Below are 18,228 nucleotides of genomic sequence, written 5' to 3'. Positions count from 1 at the left end.
CCTACCCTTGTTTTAACAAAAATATAGGCTCATGTACAATTTACAAGTTGGTTATTTCCAAAATTATAAACAGAAATGGCAACCCTCACATCAAAATAGATCCTGAGTATTGACAATTGTATTATACGCACCTGTTCTGTATCCAGAGTGACCCGCAGTCCTATCTTGACTGTCCCTGCTTCCTTCAGACGGTCTAGGTGTTGTGTGAGGCAGATGCAGGTCGCAGACGCTAGAGTCTCTGCAAGCCGACTCAGATCCACTGGCTCCCAGCGTGCACCACTATCCTCGTTCTGGATGAAGAACACGTCAGTCCATCGGATTGAACGATGCTCTCCTACATAGTCTGTGGAGTTGTGAATGTGGATACTTTCCACTCCATCAAGGGACATCTTGTCAATAGGACTCTTCACACTAGAGGTGGATAAACAGACAGTGATAAAATCATATGGACTGTGAGTTATGGATGCACCAAAACCACATGAATTGATGCTCTTGTCAAGCCCACATTCCCAACAGTCGCAATTTGTTTACAGACCACCCCCCCAACAGTTGCAATAAGCCCAGCATCCATCCCCCCAACAGCCACAATTTGTCCATGGCCCACCCCTACAACAGTTGCAATTTGTCCATGGCCCACCCCCACAACAGATGCAATTTACCTATGGCCCACCCCTACAACAGTCAAAATCTGACAATGTCCCACCACCACAACAGTTGAAATTTGCCCATGGCCCGCCCTCCCAACATTGCTGATAACATCATGATGTCATGGCCCACCCTCCCAACATTGCTGATAACATCATGATGTCATGGCCCACCCTCCCAACATTGCTGATAACATCATGATGTCATGGCCCGCCCTCCCAACATTGCTGATAACATCATGATGTCATGGCCCGCCCTCCCAACATTGCTGATAACATCATGATGTCATGGCCCGCCCTCCCAACATTGCTGATAACATCATGATGTCATGGCCCACCCTCCCAACATTGCTGATAACATCATGATGTCATGGCCCGCCCTCCCAACATTGCTGATAACATCATGATGTCATGGCCCACCCTCCCAACATTGCTGATAACATCATGATGTCATGGCCCGCCCTCCCGACATTGCTGATAACATCATGATGTCATGGTCCACCTACCCGACATTGCTGATAACATCATGATGTCATGGCCCGCCCTCCCAACATTGCTGATAACATCATGATGTCATGGCCCGCCCTCCCAACATTGCTGATAACATCATGATGTCATGGCCCGCCCTCCCAACATTGCTGATAACATCATGATGTCATGGCCCGCCCTCCCAACATTGCTGATAACGTCATGATGTCATGGTCCACCTACCCGACATTGCTGATAACATCATGATGTCATGGCCCGCCCTCCCAACATTGCTGATAACATCATGATGTCATGGTCCACCTACCCGACATTGCTGATAACATCATGATGTCATGGCCCGCCCTCCCAACATTGCTGATAACATCATGATGTCATGGCCCGCCCTCCCAACATTGCTGATAACATCATGATGTCATGGCCCGCCCTCCCAACATTGCTGATAACATCATGATGTCATGGCCCGCCCTCCCAACATTGCTGATAACATCATGATGTCATGGCCCACCCTCCCAACATTGCTGATAACATCATGATGTCATGGTCCACCTACCCGACATTGCTGATAACATCATGATGTCATGGCCCGCCCTCCCGACATTGCTGATAACATCATGATGTCATGGTCCACCTACCCGACATTGCTGATAACATCATGATGTCATGGCCCACCCTCCCAACATTGCTGATAACATCATGATGTCATGGCCCGCCCTCCCAACATTGCTGATAACATCATGATGTCATGGTCCACCTACCCGACATTGCTGATAACATCATGATGTCATGGCCCGCCCTCCCAACATTGCTGATAACATCATGATGTCATGGCCCGCCCTCCCAACATTGCTGATAACATCATGATGTCATGGCCCACCCTCCCAACATTGCTGATAACATCATGATGTCATGGTCCACCTACCCGACATTGCTGATAACATCATGATGTCATGGCCCACCCTCCCAACATTGCTGATAACATCATGATGTCATGGCCCGCCCTCCCAACATTGCTGATAACATCATGATGTCATGGTCCACCTACCCGACATTGCTGATAACATCATGATGTCATGGCCCGCCCTCCCAACATTGCTGATAACATCATGATGTCATGGCCCGCCCTCCCAACATTGCTGATAACATCATGATGTCATGGCCCGCCTACCCGACATTGCTGATAACATCATGATGTCATGGCCCGCCCTCCCAACATTGCTGATAACATCATGATGTCATGGTCCACCTACCCGACATTGCTGATAACATCATGATGTCATGGTCCACCTACCCGACATTGCTGATAACATCATGATGTCATGGCCCGCCCTCCCAACATTGCTGATAACATCATGATGTCATGGTCCGCCCTCCCAACATTGCTGATAACATCATGATGTCATGGTCCGCCTACCCGACATTGCTGATAACATCATGATGTCATGGCCCGCCCTCCCAACATTGCTGATAACATCATGATGTCATGGCCCGCCCTCCCAACATTGCTGATAACATCATGATGTCATGGCCCACCTACCCGACATTGCTGATAACATCATGATGTCATGGCCCACCCTCCCAACATTGCTGATAACATCATGATGTCATGGTCCACCTACCCGACATTGGTGTTCTTGTCATCTTCCACCCACTGCAGGACCACCACCTCCTCTGGCTTGTCAACAGCAGTGCTGCCACAGCCAATTGTGTAGTCCGTCATATCTTTGATGGCTTGTTTCACTGCCACCATACAGTCGGGCAGGATCTGCACCATTAGGCCATCTTCTACTATGCTCGACTTTGCTCGTAGTCCTGAGCTTGTCTTCAGTGCACCATTAAACACTACAAAACTAGCACCAGTCACTGTAAAGGTAAAGTTAAACTCTTAATGATAATATATCAAATTTAGTCTGTCTTCTTAGAACTGTAAGTAATTGAGTCTGGCCTAGGCAATCCAATGATCAATCAATATCAACTGAGATACAAATCATATACCAGCCAACTCAGCAAGCCTCACCACGTGATCACTTTAGTCACCTCTTACAAGCATTTGTTGCTGAAACCATTTTTAACCTGGATCTTCCAGGTCTGGTTCCCAGTGCCAATGTAGGGGATATTGATGACTTTGTTTTCTTGTCACTTCAGTCAAGTTGTGTGATTATGGTATAATTTTTCCTTATCCTGACTCATGCTTAACTGCTTATCTCCTCTTCCTGGCAAAGGTAGTGGGACACCTGAAATCCATTGAAGTTCCCTTCTAAAAGAAGCGGACGTAAAATCCACACTTACCCATGAGTTACCTCCCCTGTGCACATGGTAGGCTGATCGCCATGATACTCATGCTGTCCTATAATCACCCGACACAAGAATATGAGAATTCAGCGTGTCTGTGAGGGGAGGCTGGGGGAGCTTTCATCATGAGTCAGGATAAGCATAAAATATCAATTTTATTCAGAAAATTACATATTTTCCCTTATCCCGACTCATGCTTAATTGCTTACAGAATCTGACGGAGAAAGTGGTGGGTCAGACCATGCTGGATTCTGCTGGCTGTACAAAATTACTTCCAATAATTTCTCCCCTTAACGGGAACTTGTAACGATAATTTGGTCCTGTCCTTTCTAATATTCATGTAAATTCTGGGGGGATCACATCCAGTCGAACTTGTCTTCCATAGACGACTTCGTTGACTGGCATGTGATGACATCAAAAGTAACTAGCGTCCTGCTAGTTTCTGATGCAACTAAATGTCAAGATATAGCAATCGAGACTAGTTGCGAGCCCTCTTTGCATACAGGTATCTTCATTACGAGTACAGGGTCATAATCACTCATGCTAGTCTGTTTAAGATGTGTGCATTGACTTTCCACCATTATACTCCGCAGAGCGCCTGGCTTCCACAAGTCACATGATAAAACGGGCGAGTGAACTCAGCACCCTCGGGGAACTTTTAGTTGCTGAGCAACGACAAGATGCCCAAACTGATGAATGCCAGAGACGTCTTTCATGGCTATGTCTCGTAGGTAGTGGTTGGCAAACACTGTGTTTGACTTCATTATAGCCATTATAGTTGATAGTGAGCAATTCCCATGTAGCGCTAGTGTAGAGGCTCTGACTTCATGTGGGTTGGAGGCTCATGGAGGTTCCAATCCTGCTGCATTAAAAGGCTCTCAGTATAACAGCTCTGATCCACACTGAGATAGTGTTGCGGGATACTTCCATAAGTGTCTCAGTAGATATAGGGATAAACAGGTGCTTGAAACTTTGTCTTCTTGACTTGGTACTTGCGATGTGTATCTTCAATGCTCTGACTGGACATTATGATAACTCTTGAGTATCAAGGGGTCTAGGGATTGAAGATAGTGCTGGTATGTAGAATTGTCCATCCCGTTGACCTTCCAACTTGAAGGAGCGTAGCAAGGCAAGTAACTCGGGTACTTTAGTCAGCTTGGTCCCCGTTTCCATGGTGACAACTGAGAGCTGCCAAGTATGAAGATAATGTAGAACCTTTCAGACCTCTGGAATGTCGTAGGTGACATAAATATTCTGCTTCACGTTGCCTTCATCGCCATGAAGACTTTCTTCTTGGCGTATCTCTCAAACCGCTTCCACTTGTCATCACAAAGGGTGCGAGTGGATTTCCATAAGACTAAGGTAACTGCTTTCGCTGCTCCTGTCTCCTCTGCATCCTCTGGAGTGAGTGCAGATCCAGTTGAGTGTTCATCCGGAGCAGCAGTCGACGTAGATGAAGATTATAGTCTTCGTTCTTCTTCAACATGACCTTACCAAGCTCATGTTGCATGAAAGCGTCTGCGTTGAATGGTTGTGTTGAATGTAACCCAAGAGACACGCCAGGTACCATGATGTGACTTCTGAGTCCGAAAATAGGGCTTCCTCCGGTGACAAATCACAATCGTGTCTAACTTCATTCTTCCTAGAGTAAGATGAATTCCTAGATCGCCGACGATCCTGACTGTGTGAGTCTAAATCCAAAGGGGACGATAACTTCTATGAATAGGGGAGACTGAAGGAGACCTTCTCCATTGATGAATCCAAGAGTGCACTCACGCGAGCGCGTGACGTTACTCCCCTAGTAAAACTACTCGTACGAGTGCACTCACTCGGCGTGGGTGTATCCTTTTCTGTACTGTGACCTGATGACCGGGACCTGGATCTTCTGGAGTGCATGCGTGCATGCACCACTTCTTCATCATCAGATGTGAATGCAGGTCTAGATGAATTTCCTCTTCCAACCGTCGCTCCATAAGATTCATCATCTGCGTTGTGAATTGTTGCATGAAGGTGCACGCATTGACGACTGTGTTGAAGAGTTGTCTACGATGCCCAAGGTTGCAAGGAAAGGGTTCTGAGGCACTGATGATGCTGTCGGTGTCGATCTAGTTGCCGATGTCTTCACTCTGTGTGATCAACGGAGACTCGTAAAAAAATTGACATTCCTCTAAGGGGACGATCTCTTCCCCGAACCATTTCTTCATCAAAGAGGGACGATTCTGATTTCTTGGTCTGTGACGGCCCTGCCTCAACAGACGGTCTCTTCTGAGTCTTGGGAGGGGACTCGCCCGACCCTGGACACAACCTCAGAGAAACAGCTGGCATATCATTGGAATGAATCTCAGCATCAATAATTAAATGGTTACCCGATTTTATTTCACTAGATTAGACATGGCTAATGTGAGCTGACGTTGTTTATCTTCAGCACGTCTGTGAACAGACTGTAAATTCTGCTTCAGACAAATTAATACAAAATTTACAAGTATGAGCAGAACATAAAGGTTTACACACCAGGCAAAGTAAATGCAGGTCAACCGTCGACAGTCGTAACCTGCACTGAAAACATGATTTCATCAACTGAGACTTGAAATATGTGTTAGAAAACGGCACAATAATCACAAATTTGTATAATAATAATAATAATATTATTAAAATCTAAATATTTTAGATATTTAAATACTTACCTTACCATAGGTCTTATGCATATTACCTCAAGCTTCGCTAGAAGAGATCAGACAGTCGTTGATTCGCCATTCCCTAGATGGCTACCTCATGTAATCTACGAATGTAGTCACGGAAGTGACGTGATCTCCCCACTCGCGCAAGCGCGAACAATCCAAAAATCACTTTTACTGGCAACAGGAAGGTCCGAAGAGTCCAGAGTGGGGAGGAGCATCCAGCGTTGGGAGGGAGTCACCGCCCTATGGTAAGGTAAGTATTTAAATATCTAAAATATTTAGATTTTAATAAATTTTTAACTTACCTTACCATAGGTCTTATGCATATGGCTTCGACAGATGGATGGTGGTGTGGACTCCGGAGGACCATCCCTCAGCAACCAGTGCACATGCATTAGGAGAACCTGGGAGACCAATGCCAACAGTCACAGGACAAACCTGGAAGCAGGGCAAAGAGTAACCCAAGGGAACTCCAAAGAAAAACCGACGCACCCTGAGGGTGAGGTTAATCTTAAGACCAACGGTAAGTAACAGTGTTATTACCTAATGGGCGGACGTCCGGGTAAGTTGCTGGGCAACCACCAACGGACTGAAAGACTGTAGTCCCTCCATGTCCTCAACTGCCAAGTCCCTCAGGTAGTGGGAAGCGAAGGCAGTAGACGACGACTTCCAAAAGCAGCCTTCCATAGTTTGTGGCATTGTGCAATTTCTATGGAGGGCCATGGTAGATGCCAACGCTCTAATCTCGTGTGGGCTGTCTGCCACCGGATGAGGTAGACGCTTGGCATCAAAAGCCGCCAGGATCGTAGATCGAAGCCATCAGGCGACTGTGTTCCTGTTCACCTCCCCTTGCAGATAGTCGAAAGCGGGATGAACAGTCTTTTAGGGGAACGTCTCTTAGAAGCCAACTTCCGGATGTAACATCTGAGGGCTCAAACGAGACACAGCAGCTCCCCCTCCATGTCCTCAACTGCCAAGTCCCTCAGGTAGTGGGAAGCGAAGGCAGTAGACGACGACTCCCAAAAGCAGCCTTCCATAGTTTGTGGCACTGTGCAATTTCTATGGAGGGCCATGGTAGATGCCAACGCTCTGATCTCGTGTGGGATGTTTGCCACTGGATGAGGTAGACGCTTGGCATCAAAAGCCGCTAGGATCGTAGATCGAAGCCATCAGGTGACTGTGTTCCTGTTCACCTCCCCTTTGCAGGTAGTCGAAAGCGGGATGAACAGTCTTTTAGGGGAACGTCTCTTAGAAGCCAACTACCGGATGTAACATCTGAGGGCTCTAACGAGACACAGCAGCTCCTCTTCCAAGTCATGTTGTCCCAAGACTGCAGATGACAGAGGAATGGAGAACAGTCTGTCTGGCTGTCCAGGGAGCTGATTCTTGGCCACAAAATCTCACAGGAGACCCAAGTGGGCTGGTCCATGCCTCGACTGATCCAAGCGAACCTGCGTGACGTCCAGGGCATGAATTCCACTAGCTCTATCAGCAGTAGCGCTAACACTAGAATGAAGACCGTCCTTTTTTTTTTTTGAGACAAATACACGAAGGAGGCTTCCTCTAAAGGCTTATACGGAGGTCCTCTAAGATGTTGTAGGACGATGTTGAGGTCCCAAACTAGAGGACGAAGCTTAACTTTCCGGTCCTCCAATTTGCAGGCCTTGAGTAGCGCAATAAGATCTGGTACCTTGGAAATCTGTTTATCTGCTTTAATCGAATAGAGTTCAAAACCGACAGATAAGTCCCCAAGGTACTGCCTCTAAGATGCTTGCAGTTATGCAGGAACAGGAGGAAGTTCGCTAAATACTGTGGAGAAGCTGTCATAGGGTCTTGCGATCTTTGAGCGCAAAAACTCTCAAATGAGCGCCACTTGTCGTCATATAAGGACCTAGTGGACATTCGATGCGTACAAGCTAGGACGCTTGCCGCGCACGAGGAGTAGCCCTTAACTCTTATTGCCTTCTGCAGATGACCCAACTGTGAAGATGAAATCTCAGTGGGTCCGGATGCAGCTGCCGACTGTGCGGATGTCGAAGCAGACGTAACTAATCTGGGAGCTGGTACGACTCTCCGCTGGCGAGATGACGCAGGTCGGGGAACCATGGCCTGGCTGGCCACCAAGGTGCGACCAAAAGCAGTCGCAGGATCGTGTCGATCGCCCACGCCTGCAGGTCCATAAAGTGACTGAGTGGAAACCCTGTGCTCCAGGGTGATTAATTTCGCCACTTGAGATGAGTACCCCTTGGCCCTCAAGACTATCACAGATGGTCCAGGCGCAAAGATGAAACCGTGACGGATCCAGGTGCAGTGTCCAATTGTGAGGATGGTACAACAATTGGTCCCACTCTGGAAGCCGATATTTGAAACGTCTCTCGACACAACATATTCTCTGTTGGAGATAGACATAGGGGGCGAGATAAGGCGTCTGCCATGAAGATGCAGGCTCCTGGTGTGTGAGATGCTTTTATATGGAGGATCAGACTCGACCACGTCGAAGGGTAGAAACGACAAGTGTAGTAGAGGTCGTGGTCTCCTTGACCCTTGTTTACCTAGAGGGCTACTATTGAGTTGACCGAATGGATCATCAGTAGCTTGTCTCTCGGTGCTGTCAGCCAATAATAGACATGCATCACCGCTTATCTTCAACTGGGTGATGTGAAGAGATAGAGCTCCACTCCCCCAGAATCCTGCTGCAACCTCCTTGACTAGATAGGCACTCAATCCTGGTAGAGACGTGTCAACCTAAAGATGGTTGTTGAATGACGGCTCTAATATGCAAGTTCCAAACATTGACCAGCGAGTCTACCACTGGTGTGGAGTCAAGACGTCCAAAGTCGTAAACCTGTCTTGAAATCATGATCAAGAAAACGCTGTCATAGACGTAATAGTAGACGTCTACGTCTGATCATATCCTAAGGTGACGTGAGCAAATCGAGTAGACATTATCACTGACATAGTGATAACGGACAGAGTACAGCTTGCTTTTAACATCGCCTTGAACTTCGACCCCCGAACCTGGGACGGCGATGTGATGAATCAACTCCCGCGGAGTTAGTTAGTCATCCAAGCTGACTTAATAGCCTGATAATGAAGTCCACCCCTCTCAAGATAATCTTGTATGCCGTAAAGATGCGTCATACTTCGACTTCAGAATAACCACGCTGTTCATTATGAATGTGTTGACATTTCAAGGAAGTCTATTTATAGCTGGCTGTCTGTCCGATCAGAAACTGCCATACATCGCTGCACGCCTCCTGATAGGCAGCGTTGAGACTACTGTTAGAGGATCTCTATGCCGAGTAGAGAAATCCAATGCCGCTGTAGACTGCTAGTCTAGAGTGTAACGACATCTTTCCATCGTAAATGACTAAGTCACTGCAGACAACTTCCTTACACTAGAATAATAACAACACATTCTGCGCAGGGCGTTGTCCCTCGATGACCAATCAGATCGTAGATGTAACGTCCTGGGATCCTTTGCAGGGCGTTGTCTCTCGGGGACCAATCAAAATGTAGACGTGACGTCACCGGTGTAGCAGGTAACTAATCACCATGAAATCTTGTAAACGGTGATACCCTGCTAGCCTGTAGGCTTAACAGTAACCATGCTGTATGGCGAGCACGTGTCTAAAGGAGTAAAGCGCGCGAAAACCCTTCCGCCGCTTGAAACGGACGTAGACAAATTGCTTTCCAAGTACATGTGTTGGAATTTTCCCCGAAGATAAATGCTGCCCTCTCTATAATAAGAGGTGTAGTTAGGCGTGGCACTTTGTAGTTGTCTCGAAAAATCTTCGTGACACAATGCGTAAAGCACGTGAAAGAAAACTTTCTCCGCTTGAAGTATATGTAGACAAATTGTAAAGTAAGGATCTTCGAGGATGCAGCCAGTCCCTCCAAAGGACACCCAGTCTCACGCCTACCAGCAGAGGAATATCTGGTACGGTGATCAATCCTCGAGGCGTTGTCTTCAGACAAGTCCATCGCCGTCGCCGAGGTAGCTGACACCAGAGCAGACAACGGTTTAAGCATCCGCTTGAGTTCAGTCTCAATGGTCACCCGCTTAGAATCCTGCACTCTGTAAGAGAGCTGCGAGGAGCCCAATAACCGCTACATAGATTCAACCAAGACCGCCACGCTGTCCGCGAAAACCAGGCTGTGTATCTTGTAATCTGACTTCTTGGATTTACACACTTAGAAATTCGGATTAGATGACAATTTTTCAAAGACCGCATCTAATACAGCCACAGCGTCCGCCACCATAGGATCAGGCGGGATGAGTAACTCCGGCGATAAATGAAGTGCTGCAGGGTTGTTGGAATTAGCTGAAGGTGAAGGGCAGTACGGTAACCTGTCAGCAATCCACTCGAAGACGACTGATAAGGGTAGTTAAGTGCCATCACCATCGCCGTCGCCTCCTGCCTCCTCGTCGAAGTCCGGGCCAAAAACCTGTTCTTCCAGGTCCTCATAGGAAACGGAATTCGAATCACGCCGCGACGTAGGAGACCAAGTCGATGCATGAGCAGCAGATTCCTTGGACGAGATCCAAGGTGGTTCCGGCGACCGCAAACGCCGAGTTCTAGAGGAGCGTCGAGGTGATATGGACTGGGAGCGCAAGCACCGTCTTCACCTGGTAGTAAAGTGAGAGTCCTCATTCAAAGGGCGTAGCGGGGACCGAGAGCGCCGACAAAGACTACTGTGGAGGGTACAGGATCACCGACTCCCAGGGAACCTGGAGTGCGATCTGCGCCGAGAGCGCTCTGCCTCCAAGCGCCGAGCGCGCCCTTCATCCAACTGTCGATGTAAAACCTTTTCCCTGGACAATGTATGCAACACCCTGGGTATACGGTAAGGCGCAGGCGCTGGCGCTGGCATAGGGTCCGGCGTCGGCATAGGCGCTGGCGTAGGTATAGGCACTAGCGCAAGCACAGCCTCTGGCGCTGGCGTGGACAGACGCTGGCGTAGGCATAGGCATAGGCACTGGCGCAAGCACAGGCGCTGGCGCTGGCGTAGACATAGGCGCTGGCGTAGGCATAGGCGCTGGCGTAGTCACTAGCGCAAGCACAGCCTCTGGCGCTGGCGTAGACATAGGTGCTGGCGTAGGCATAGGCACTGGCGTAGACATAGGCCCTGGCGTAGACATAGGTATAGACACAAACACAGGCGCTGGCATAGACGCTGGCGTAAGCAAAGGCGCTGGTGTTGGCATAGGCGCTGGTGTCGAGATGTCGAGACGCTGGCATCGCAGCAGCACCGGGCGTCAGGAGAGAGCGCAGGAACCTCTGGACTTCCGGATGAGACAAGGCATCTGGATGAAAACAGATCCACGATGGAATCCGAGCGAGGTGGTTCCGGGGACAAGCGTACAGGCGTCACAGACGAACGCCCCATCCCAGGCGTCGGCACAGGCGTTGAAGGCGGTTGTAAGTCAGGGTCGTCCGGCAGAGATCCCAACGACGACTCTCGAAATCCGCCACCAATAACACCTCGCAGTACTGGCAGTGTCCGTCAAAAGAGCAGGCTAGAGACGCACAATCCGGGCACCAAGGGTGGGGATATTCGCCGATTCCTGCCCCAAGCAGATAGTGCAAAACTGGGGAGATATACACAGTTAAGTGCAACAAACAAACATAACAATGCGTTGAAACCAACGCAGGAGGTAGAAAAAACACCCCTATTCCAGAAATGCAGCACCAACGCACCCCCACTATAAAGTAGGCACACCCGTAAGCTCGTGACAGCGAAGGGCAAACAACCAAAACGGTTGCCTGCGTACATCGCAACGTGGCACGAAAAAACATATAAATGCAGTGAAACCTGGCAAAAATACTAATCGACATGGAAAACCACATGGAGGGAGAAAACCAGCAAGATATAATACCCCCACGGACGCCATGCCGCACTCACACACGATGCGGGCGAACCCACCCCGAAGTGAGAGAAAAAATAACACGAGGTAGCAAAGTAAGTGCAGTTAAAAGATAACTTACCTTAACACGCACACCTAAGGGATACAAACCATACCTACCCCTGAGGAAACAACTTTATTGAACCACAAAGTAGGTAAACTAAGCGAACCAAAAACGTCCGAACAGACGAACGCTAGAAGTAAAAGTGATTTTTGGATTGTTCGCGCTTGCGCGAGTGGGGAGATCACGTCACTTCCGTGACTACATTCGTAGATTACATGAGGTAGCCATCTAGGGAATGGCGAATCAACGACTGTCTGATCTCTTCTAGCGAAGCTTGAGGTAATATGCATAAGACCTATGGTAAGGTAAGTTAAAAATTATATATATATATATATATATATACAAGCCAAAAACCGCATACAACACAAATTTAGTTAGAAAAACCAAAAGAATGAAGACTTATCACCGTGTACCGGACCCAGGGTGCCTCCAGCCACCCTCGTCGGGTGATAGGGAGAGAGTGAGTATCATGGCGATCAGCTGACCATGTGTGCAGGAGGGGAGGTAACTCATGGGTGAGTGTGAATTTTCACTTCCGCTTCTTTTAGAAGGGAACTTCAAGGGATTTTAGGTGTTCCACTACCTTCGCCAGGAAGAGGAGATAAGCAATTAAGCATGATTGGATAAGGACAAAATAAGACACTATTATATAAACATTACACCCCGAACTGACTATGTTAAAGCACTTATCTGTATAGCATTCAGTTTGACAGGTCAATAAGTCCAAAGGAAATATACACATATGCACTTGGCAAACAATGCACAAATTACTCTAACAAAAGACATGACAGCTAGAACATTGAGCCCTTTATTAGGGAATGTTAAACTGGAGAAGGTTGTGGACAGCATGATCGTGAACTGACCTTTGCGAGGTTTGTTCTGAATGTTTATGGCCTGTGTTTGATAGTTGCCCTCATCGTTTTGTATACACACAAGGTGAGAGTCGGCATCGGCGCTGAAGCTGGATCCCAACGCCATCACATGCTCATTACTGCTGTTGACCATCTTCATCAACTGCAGGCACAAGAAACATCAGGTTCCCCAACACCATTACATACAATCACAGTATCAATAACATCACCTTCTGGGTTAGATTTTCAAAGCTCTCTTAGCGCTAAAACGGTTATAAGATAATGCTAATGTATGGTACTTACAACTATTTTAGCACAAAATGACCTTCAAAAATCTAGTCCCATGTCCCCAATGGGAATATTAACTTACTTTTGGTGTGTGTGTAATGCTTTTGTCTGACTTTCAATTTTATGCTGATTGACATATTCTATTGAGTGAGTGCGCATGCTTTTACAGTGCTTTCAGCAATAGTCCAGCAATATGACAGCAGGTGAATCAAACCCAGGTCTTTGGCATGATCAGCAAACACTTTAACCACTAGGCTACACCACCGCTGGACAAAACATCAATATAGTCAAAGAGCGGTGCATCAAGTTTTAATTGGCAGTTGTAATTGGATCTTGGTTATGAACAGTAATGTTGTGTGAGTCACCTCATCATATCTGTTGCGGGGGAAGTTGATGACAGTCTTTTTGTCCTCCATGTGTATGTGGACCCCTCGGATCTGTGGCAACATGTATTGGTAGTTCCGGAAGTCAGCCAGCAGGTTCATGATGGTATGGCCAATCTCAAAGAACACAGGCTTGCGGTTGCGAATACTCACCAGAGGGCAGGGGTAGTCTGTGAAAACGTTTACAGGCCAAATATACCTATTTATCACTGGTGAATACTGTACCTCTGGAGAATAAAGAATGCTTCAAATTCCTGTGGTAAATACAGTTCATATCCATCTGAACAAACAGTAAGCGATTCTGTGGCACTGCATATTGAATAACCAAGCACTGAATGAGGCCACAGATTCAGTAAAAATGTAATTATTGTGTTTGCAATCAATAGTTGACTATTCATTACAACTTTGTGTACATCTCATAAACATCTCTTCTACCTCATAAAATGTAAAACAATTATTGAAGCAATGAGGACAATACTTCTTGATGTGTATTCCTTACATCTGTATTCAGCTCCCAGTCGTAGTAGAAGCCGAAGGGGAAACACTTTGGCCCATGGCGTCTCCCACTTCTGAAGCAGAACTCCAAACAGATACGGCGGTGACGGCAAGGGCAGTTTCTGCAGACACTGGAACGTTGGCCGCAAGTACAGGAAGCCCCCATGATCACGACTGTCCAGAAAACTCTGGTTGAAGATTGTATGTCCCATGTCAGACACAGTGTTACCTACAAGCAGCAGATGGCAGAGTGTAGCAGAAAGCCATTTGTAGAGTACAATAGTCGTCCTACATGGAGATCACTGTGGCATCATTGTAACTCCTCACAACACAGATACAGCCTTCTTGTTACTAGTATATGTCATTTGCTGATTGACAACTTAGTAATGTCAGAGTACCCACCTTTCCCGGCCTCTTCATACATAGTGGCAAAGTGACAGAAGATGTCCCTGGCAGGCTGGCTCTCATCAGGGAAACACTCCAGAATTATTATGATCTCATCCTGACCCACAGTACAAAGGCCACGCGTCGTGAAAGTCCAGCATTCACGGTTCACGCAGCAGTCCACTGTAACCATGGCAACAAATAACTGGCATTGCATCACCATCTCCTTATTGACCATTTTCAACATTCACCAATTAGCCATGTACTGTGTTAGGAAAGGATATTTATTAATGGCTTCAGGATTTTTATCCGAGCCACCAATCATTATTTTCCTCAAATTGGTTACCATTCCACTTGTGTTACAGTTACATTTACAATGAGCTTAGAAACTGCGAGTGATGTCACTCTAATGTATCGCCAGGTTCTCCTTTTACTGAGGAAACCTCTACAGGCAGTTTTGTAGCATTCTCCAAGAAATCAACAGAATTGACACAGTACCAAGGAATTTTTTGAGGAATTGTCTGGGGATTTTCTGAATAATAGCCCTTGACTTTGAATTGTTTTACACATACCAACAATGTCTTGCTATTACTAAATACGATCATAAAATATCACATTACTGAAAACTTCCAATATATTGTGTGGATACCTGTTTCCTGCAACTGTTACTAGCTTTAATTTTATCCACTAGCCTACGAAAGATTGTTTGTCAGTATAAACCATGTGTTCCTCACAAGTGCGTGGAGTGCAAATACAAGACACAGGGAGCACGTGCAGTGCATGTGCAATGCATGTGCAAGGCAAGGTATTAGCTGCCAGTCACATCCCAGTTGATTTACCAAATATGTAATTTTCTGAATAAAATTGATATTTCATACTTATCCTGACTCCTGAATGCTTATTTGCTTATCTCCTCGCTCTATGCAAAGATAGTGGCACAATTGAAATCCCTTGGAGTTCCCTTCTTTTGAAGTGGACGTACAATTACCCACAGGAAGCCTCCACGTTTCCCGCCCCATCAATCACATGAACAGGTTCTTCCATTCTGAGAGTCTCAGTGATGGTTGTCCTAGTTCTTCAGTGAGTACTGAAAACCATTCTCTCCCTGGCCAGTAAGCGTGATGAAAATCAGTTCCAGCATCATCATCTATTTTAGCATACCAATGACCTTCGGTAGTACGACAGGAGGCTGGAACGCCGTTCATTCATTCCCATAAGATGTTGAGATCAACAGTTGCCCATACAAACAGAGATCCGGTACTGGAGACATGAATGTTGGTATCTGTTGAATATGTGGTGATCCGAATGTCTGACTGATGAGACGAAATTTCTCCTGATGTATCAACTCTGCTGCAGACATGGTTCTAAAGGAGATGACATAATGGGGATGTGGAATGCCTTTAAGTAGAGATTCAAGTCGCTGACGATGTCGATGAGTTGAAAGGTTAGCTGTAGCAGGATGTGAGATCATGTTGACCCTTGCTTATTTATGCAGAATGCTACTGCATTGATTACAACTTTCATCTCCGCGTGGTTGACATGTAGAGTGCATTCGTTGCTCACCCAAATTCCTGCTGCAGTTCAGCTCTGTCAAATAATTCTCTGCAACACTGTAATGGGCATAGTTGCAGTCTTTCCCTTTGAGCCAAATGCTGCGCTGAGGTGAGTAGACTGAGAAGACACTGCCAGGGTTGTACTGGTAATAAAAATAGTAGTATGTCTGCTATCGTGGCTTTAATCTTGTCTCAACACTTTCATATTGCGAAGATCTTCCTTCCTGGAATGTAAAACTTGCGTAATAACCAACTCTGACTTCATCAAATCTTCCGGTAATGGGATACCATTCTGTGTAAGCCATGCTCATTGTTGCAGGAATGTTTCAATCAGCTAAATAGGTTTATTTGTAGCTGACTAGCTGTCATGGCAAAACAGCCATGTGCTGCTGCTTCTGACCTCCATATTAACGTTGAACCTGCTGTAAGAAGACCTCTTTTCCTCATGAAGACAATCAAATGCCGCTGTAGACTGCTATCTGGGTTGCAAATGAAGACTTTTCAACATTGAAAGGTTGTTTACATTTGTGGACGACTTCCTCACTTGCAACCAATGGCTGCATTCTGCGCAGGCCATTATCTTTCAAAGACCTATCAGATTGCAGATGTGACATCACCACTGTTGCAGCTAAATCTGGTGCAGTTGGTGATTTCCTCACAAGCATTCGGACTTGTCTCAGAGATACCAGAATGAGCATGTGCATAGATGACTGAGTAGAGGCGCGAAACTTTCCACCGTTTAATACTGACATAGGTAGACTGTCATTGTGTCGGTGTTCATCAGCTGAAGATCATGCCGTTGTTATACAGATGTTGCGAGGCAATTCCCACGCTTCCCCATGTTGTTACACATAGAATTTCATATCGTAATGATAATTAGACCAAAGCAGTATACTGCTAAATTTTGTAGAAAGGACCAAAATATAAAAGGATATCAAACGCCGTACGTACAGGAACGAAAGTTGACTCCAACCATCTCATCGGGCGATGGAGGAGAGTGTGACAAACAGGGTTGTTCATGTGACCGATGTGGTGGAAAACGTGGAGGCTTCCTGTGGGTAAGTGTGATTGTATGTCCACATCAAAAGAAGGGAACTTCAAGGGATTTCAAATGTTCAACTATCTTCGCATAGAGCGTGGAGATAAGCAAATAAGCATGAGTCAGGATAAGAAACTCTAAAGTATATGTTCGATCCATTCATAAGTTGGATGAAAACGTCCTCAGAATTTTCCCATGTCGCAGGCCTAATTTTTCAAACAAATCCAAGGAGGAGGTTTTGATTCTTCACATCTAAAGTTGGCCAATTGGTCATGAGGGTTTGATATCAGCAGAAATCACACAATGAATCATGGGATAAATACACAATGCCCTTATGGCCAGCGGCCAGAAGCAACATGTTATACGTTATATCTGGGATTAGACTCTCTGGGAGTCCAATCTGTGATTCAAAACAGTCAGTAACCTAACCAAGTCTTCCTCAAGAGAGGAAATCTAACAATCTATATCACATACTCAGTGTTCGTAGACCCAAGACTAACTTGCAGGTGTGATTGTAGTCTACCACTAGATATCACAAAGGTGCTGGCTGTATATGTCGTTCACTTGGTCAAACTGTAAATGTCAATTCAAACTCTGTTCTCCTTGTCTGAGTTTTGACAAATGAAATTCATCCAGAAAAACAAAGATGCCAAAACATAAATACAACAGCTATTAGAACTGATCCATGCATGTAACTTGAAAGTGAATATTCCAGCTGAATGGGACTTACACATGAGGATCTTGACAAGCACCTGCAGGTTGCTGTTAATAGCAAATATGATTGGTTCAGCTTCCTCATCTGAAAACAAGACAAGAAGGCCTCATAATCACATACTGCATGTGATGAAGTCAACATACTGGGCACAATAGTCCGAGGTTGTACCAGCTGGTTATTTGGGACAGAATGCAAACAATGGAGTATAACCTTACTCACTAACATTACACAGCTGTACACAAATAATCACCAAATATAACCAAATCACTTGTCCATGCAATCCTTTCAAACATCCAACTAACATTCAAAATTCTTCAATGTGAGTCTCTTCCAACATTTGGTCCATTACCAAAATGATTAACAATGATCTCAGTGTATGGTCTTACTTCTAATTTGTGTTAAATGCTTCCCTGGGTCATAATTGTCGTCAAGACTGACAGCTGAAAAG

General features: G+C 46.1%; 1 protein-coding gene across 2 annotated transcripts in view; it reads right to left on the bottom strand.

Annotated features, from left to right (window-relative positions):
* The window catches only part of LOC137290629 (zinc finger FYVE domain-containing protein 16-like), a 71,683-nt gene that overhangs the window by 2,202 nt on the left and 51,253 nt on the right, over positions 1–18,228 (bottom strand). For both annotated transcript variants that reach the window (XM_067821695.1, XM_067821696.1), the window contains 8 exons: positions 18,167–18,220; positions 17,796–17,864; positions 14,492–14,656; positions 14,094–14,318; positions 13,577–13,764; positions 12,936–13,086; positions 2,750–2,993; positions 132–411 (listed from right to left, as the gene is read on the bottom strand). In XM_067821695.1, the coding sequence (XP_067677796.1) occupies positions 132–411; positions 2,750–2,993; positions 12,936–13,086; positions 13,577–13,764; positions 14,094–14,318; positions 14,492–14,656; positions 17,796–17,864; positions 18,167–18,220 (1,376 nt within the window). The remainder of the gene's footprint in view (positions 1–131; positions 412–2,749; positions 2,994–12,935; positions 13,087–13,576; positions 13,765–14,093; positions 14,319–14,491; positions 14,657–17,795; positions 17,865–18,166; positions 18,221–18,228) is intronic.

This window comes from Haliotis asinina, chromosome 7 (assembly GCF_037392515.1).
Source record: "Haliotis asinina isolate JCU_RB_2024 chromosome 7, JCU_Hal_asi_v2, whole genome shotgun sequence".
Classification (NCBI taxonomy): domain Eukaryota; kingdom Metazoa; phylum Mollusca; class Gastropoda; order Lepetellida; family Haliotidae; genus Haliotis; species Haliotis asinina.
The sequence above is the reverse complement of the archived record's forward strand: the minus strand, read 5'-3'. Positions and strand labels throughout refer to the sequence as shown.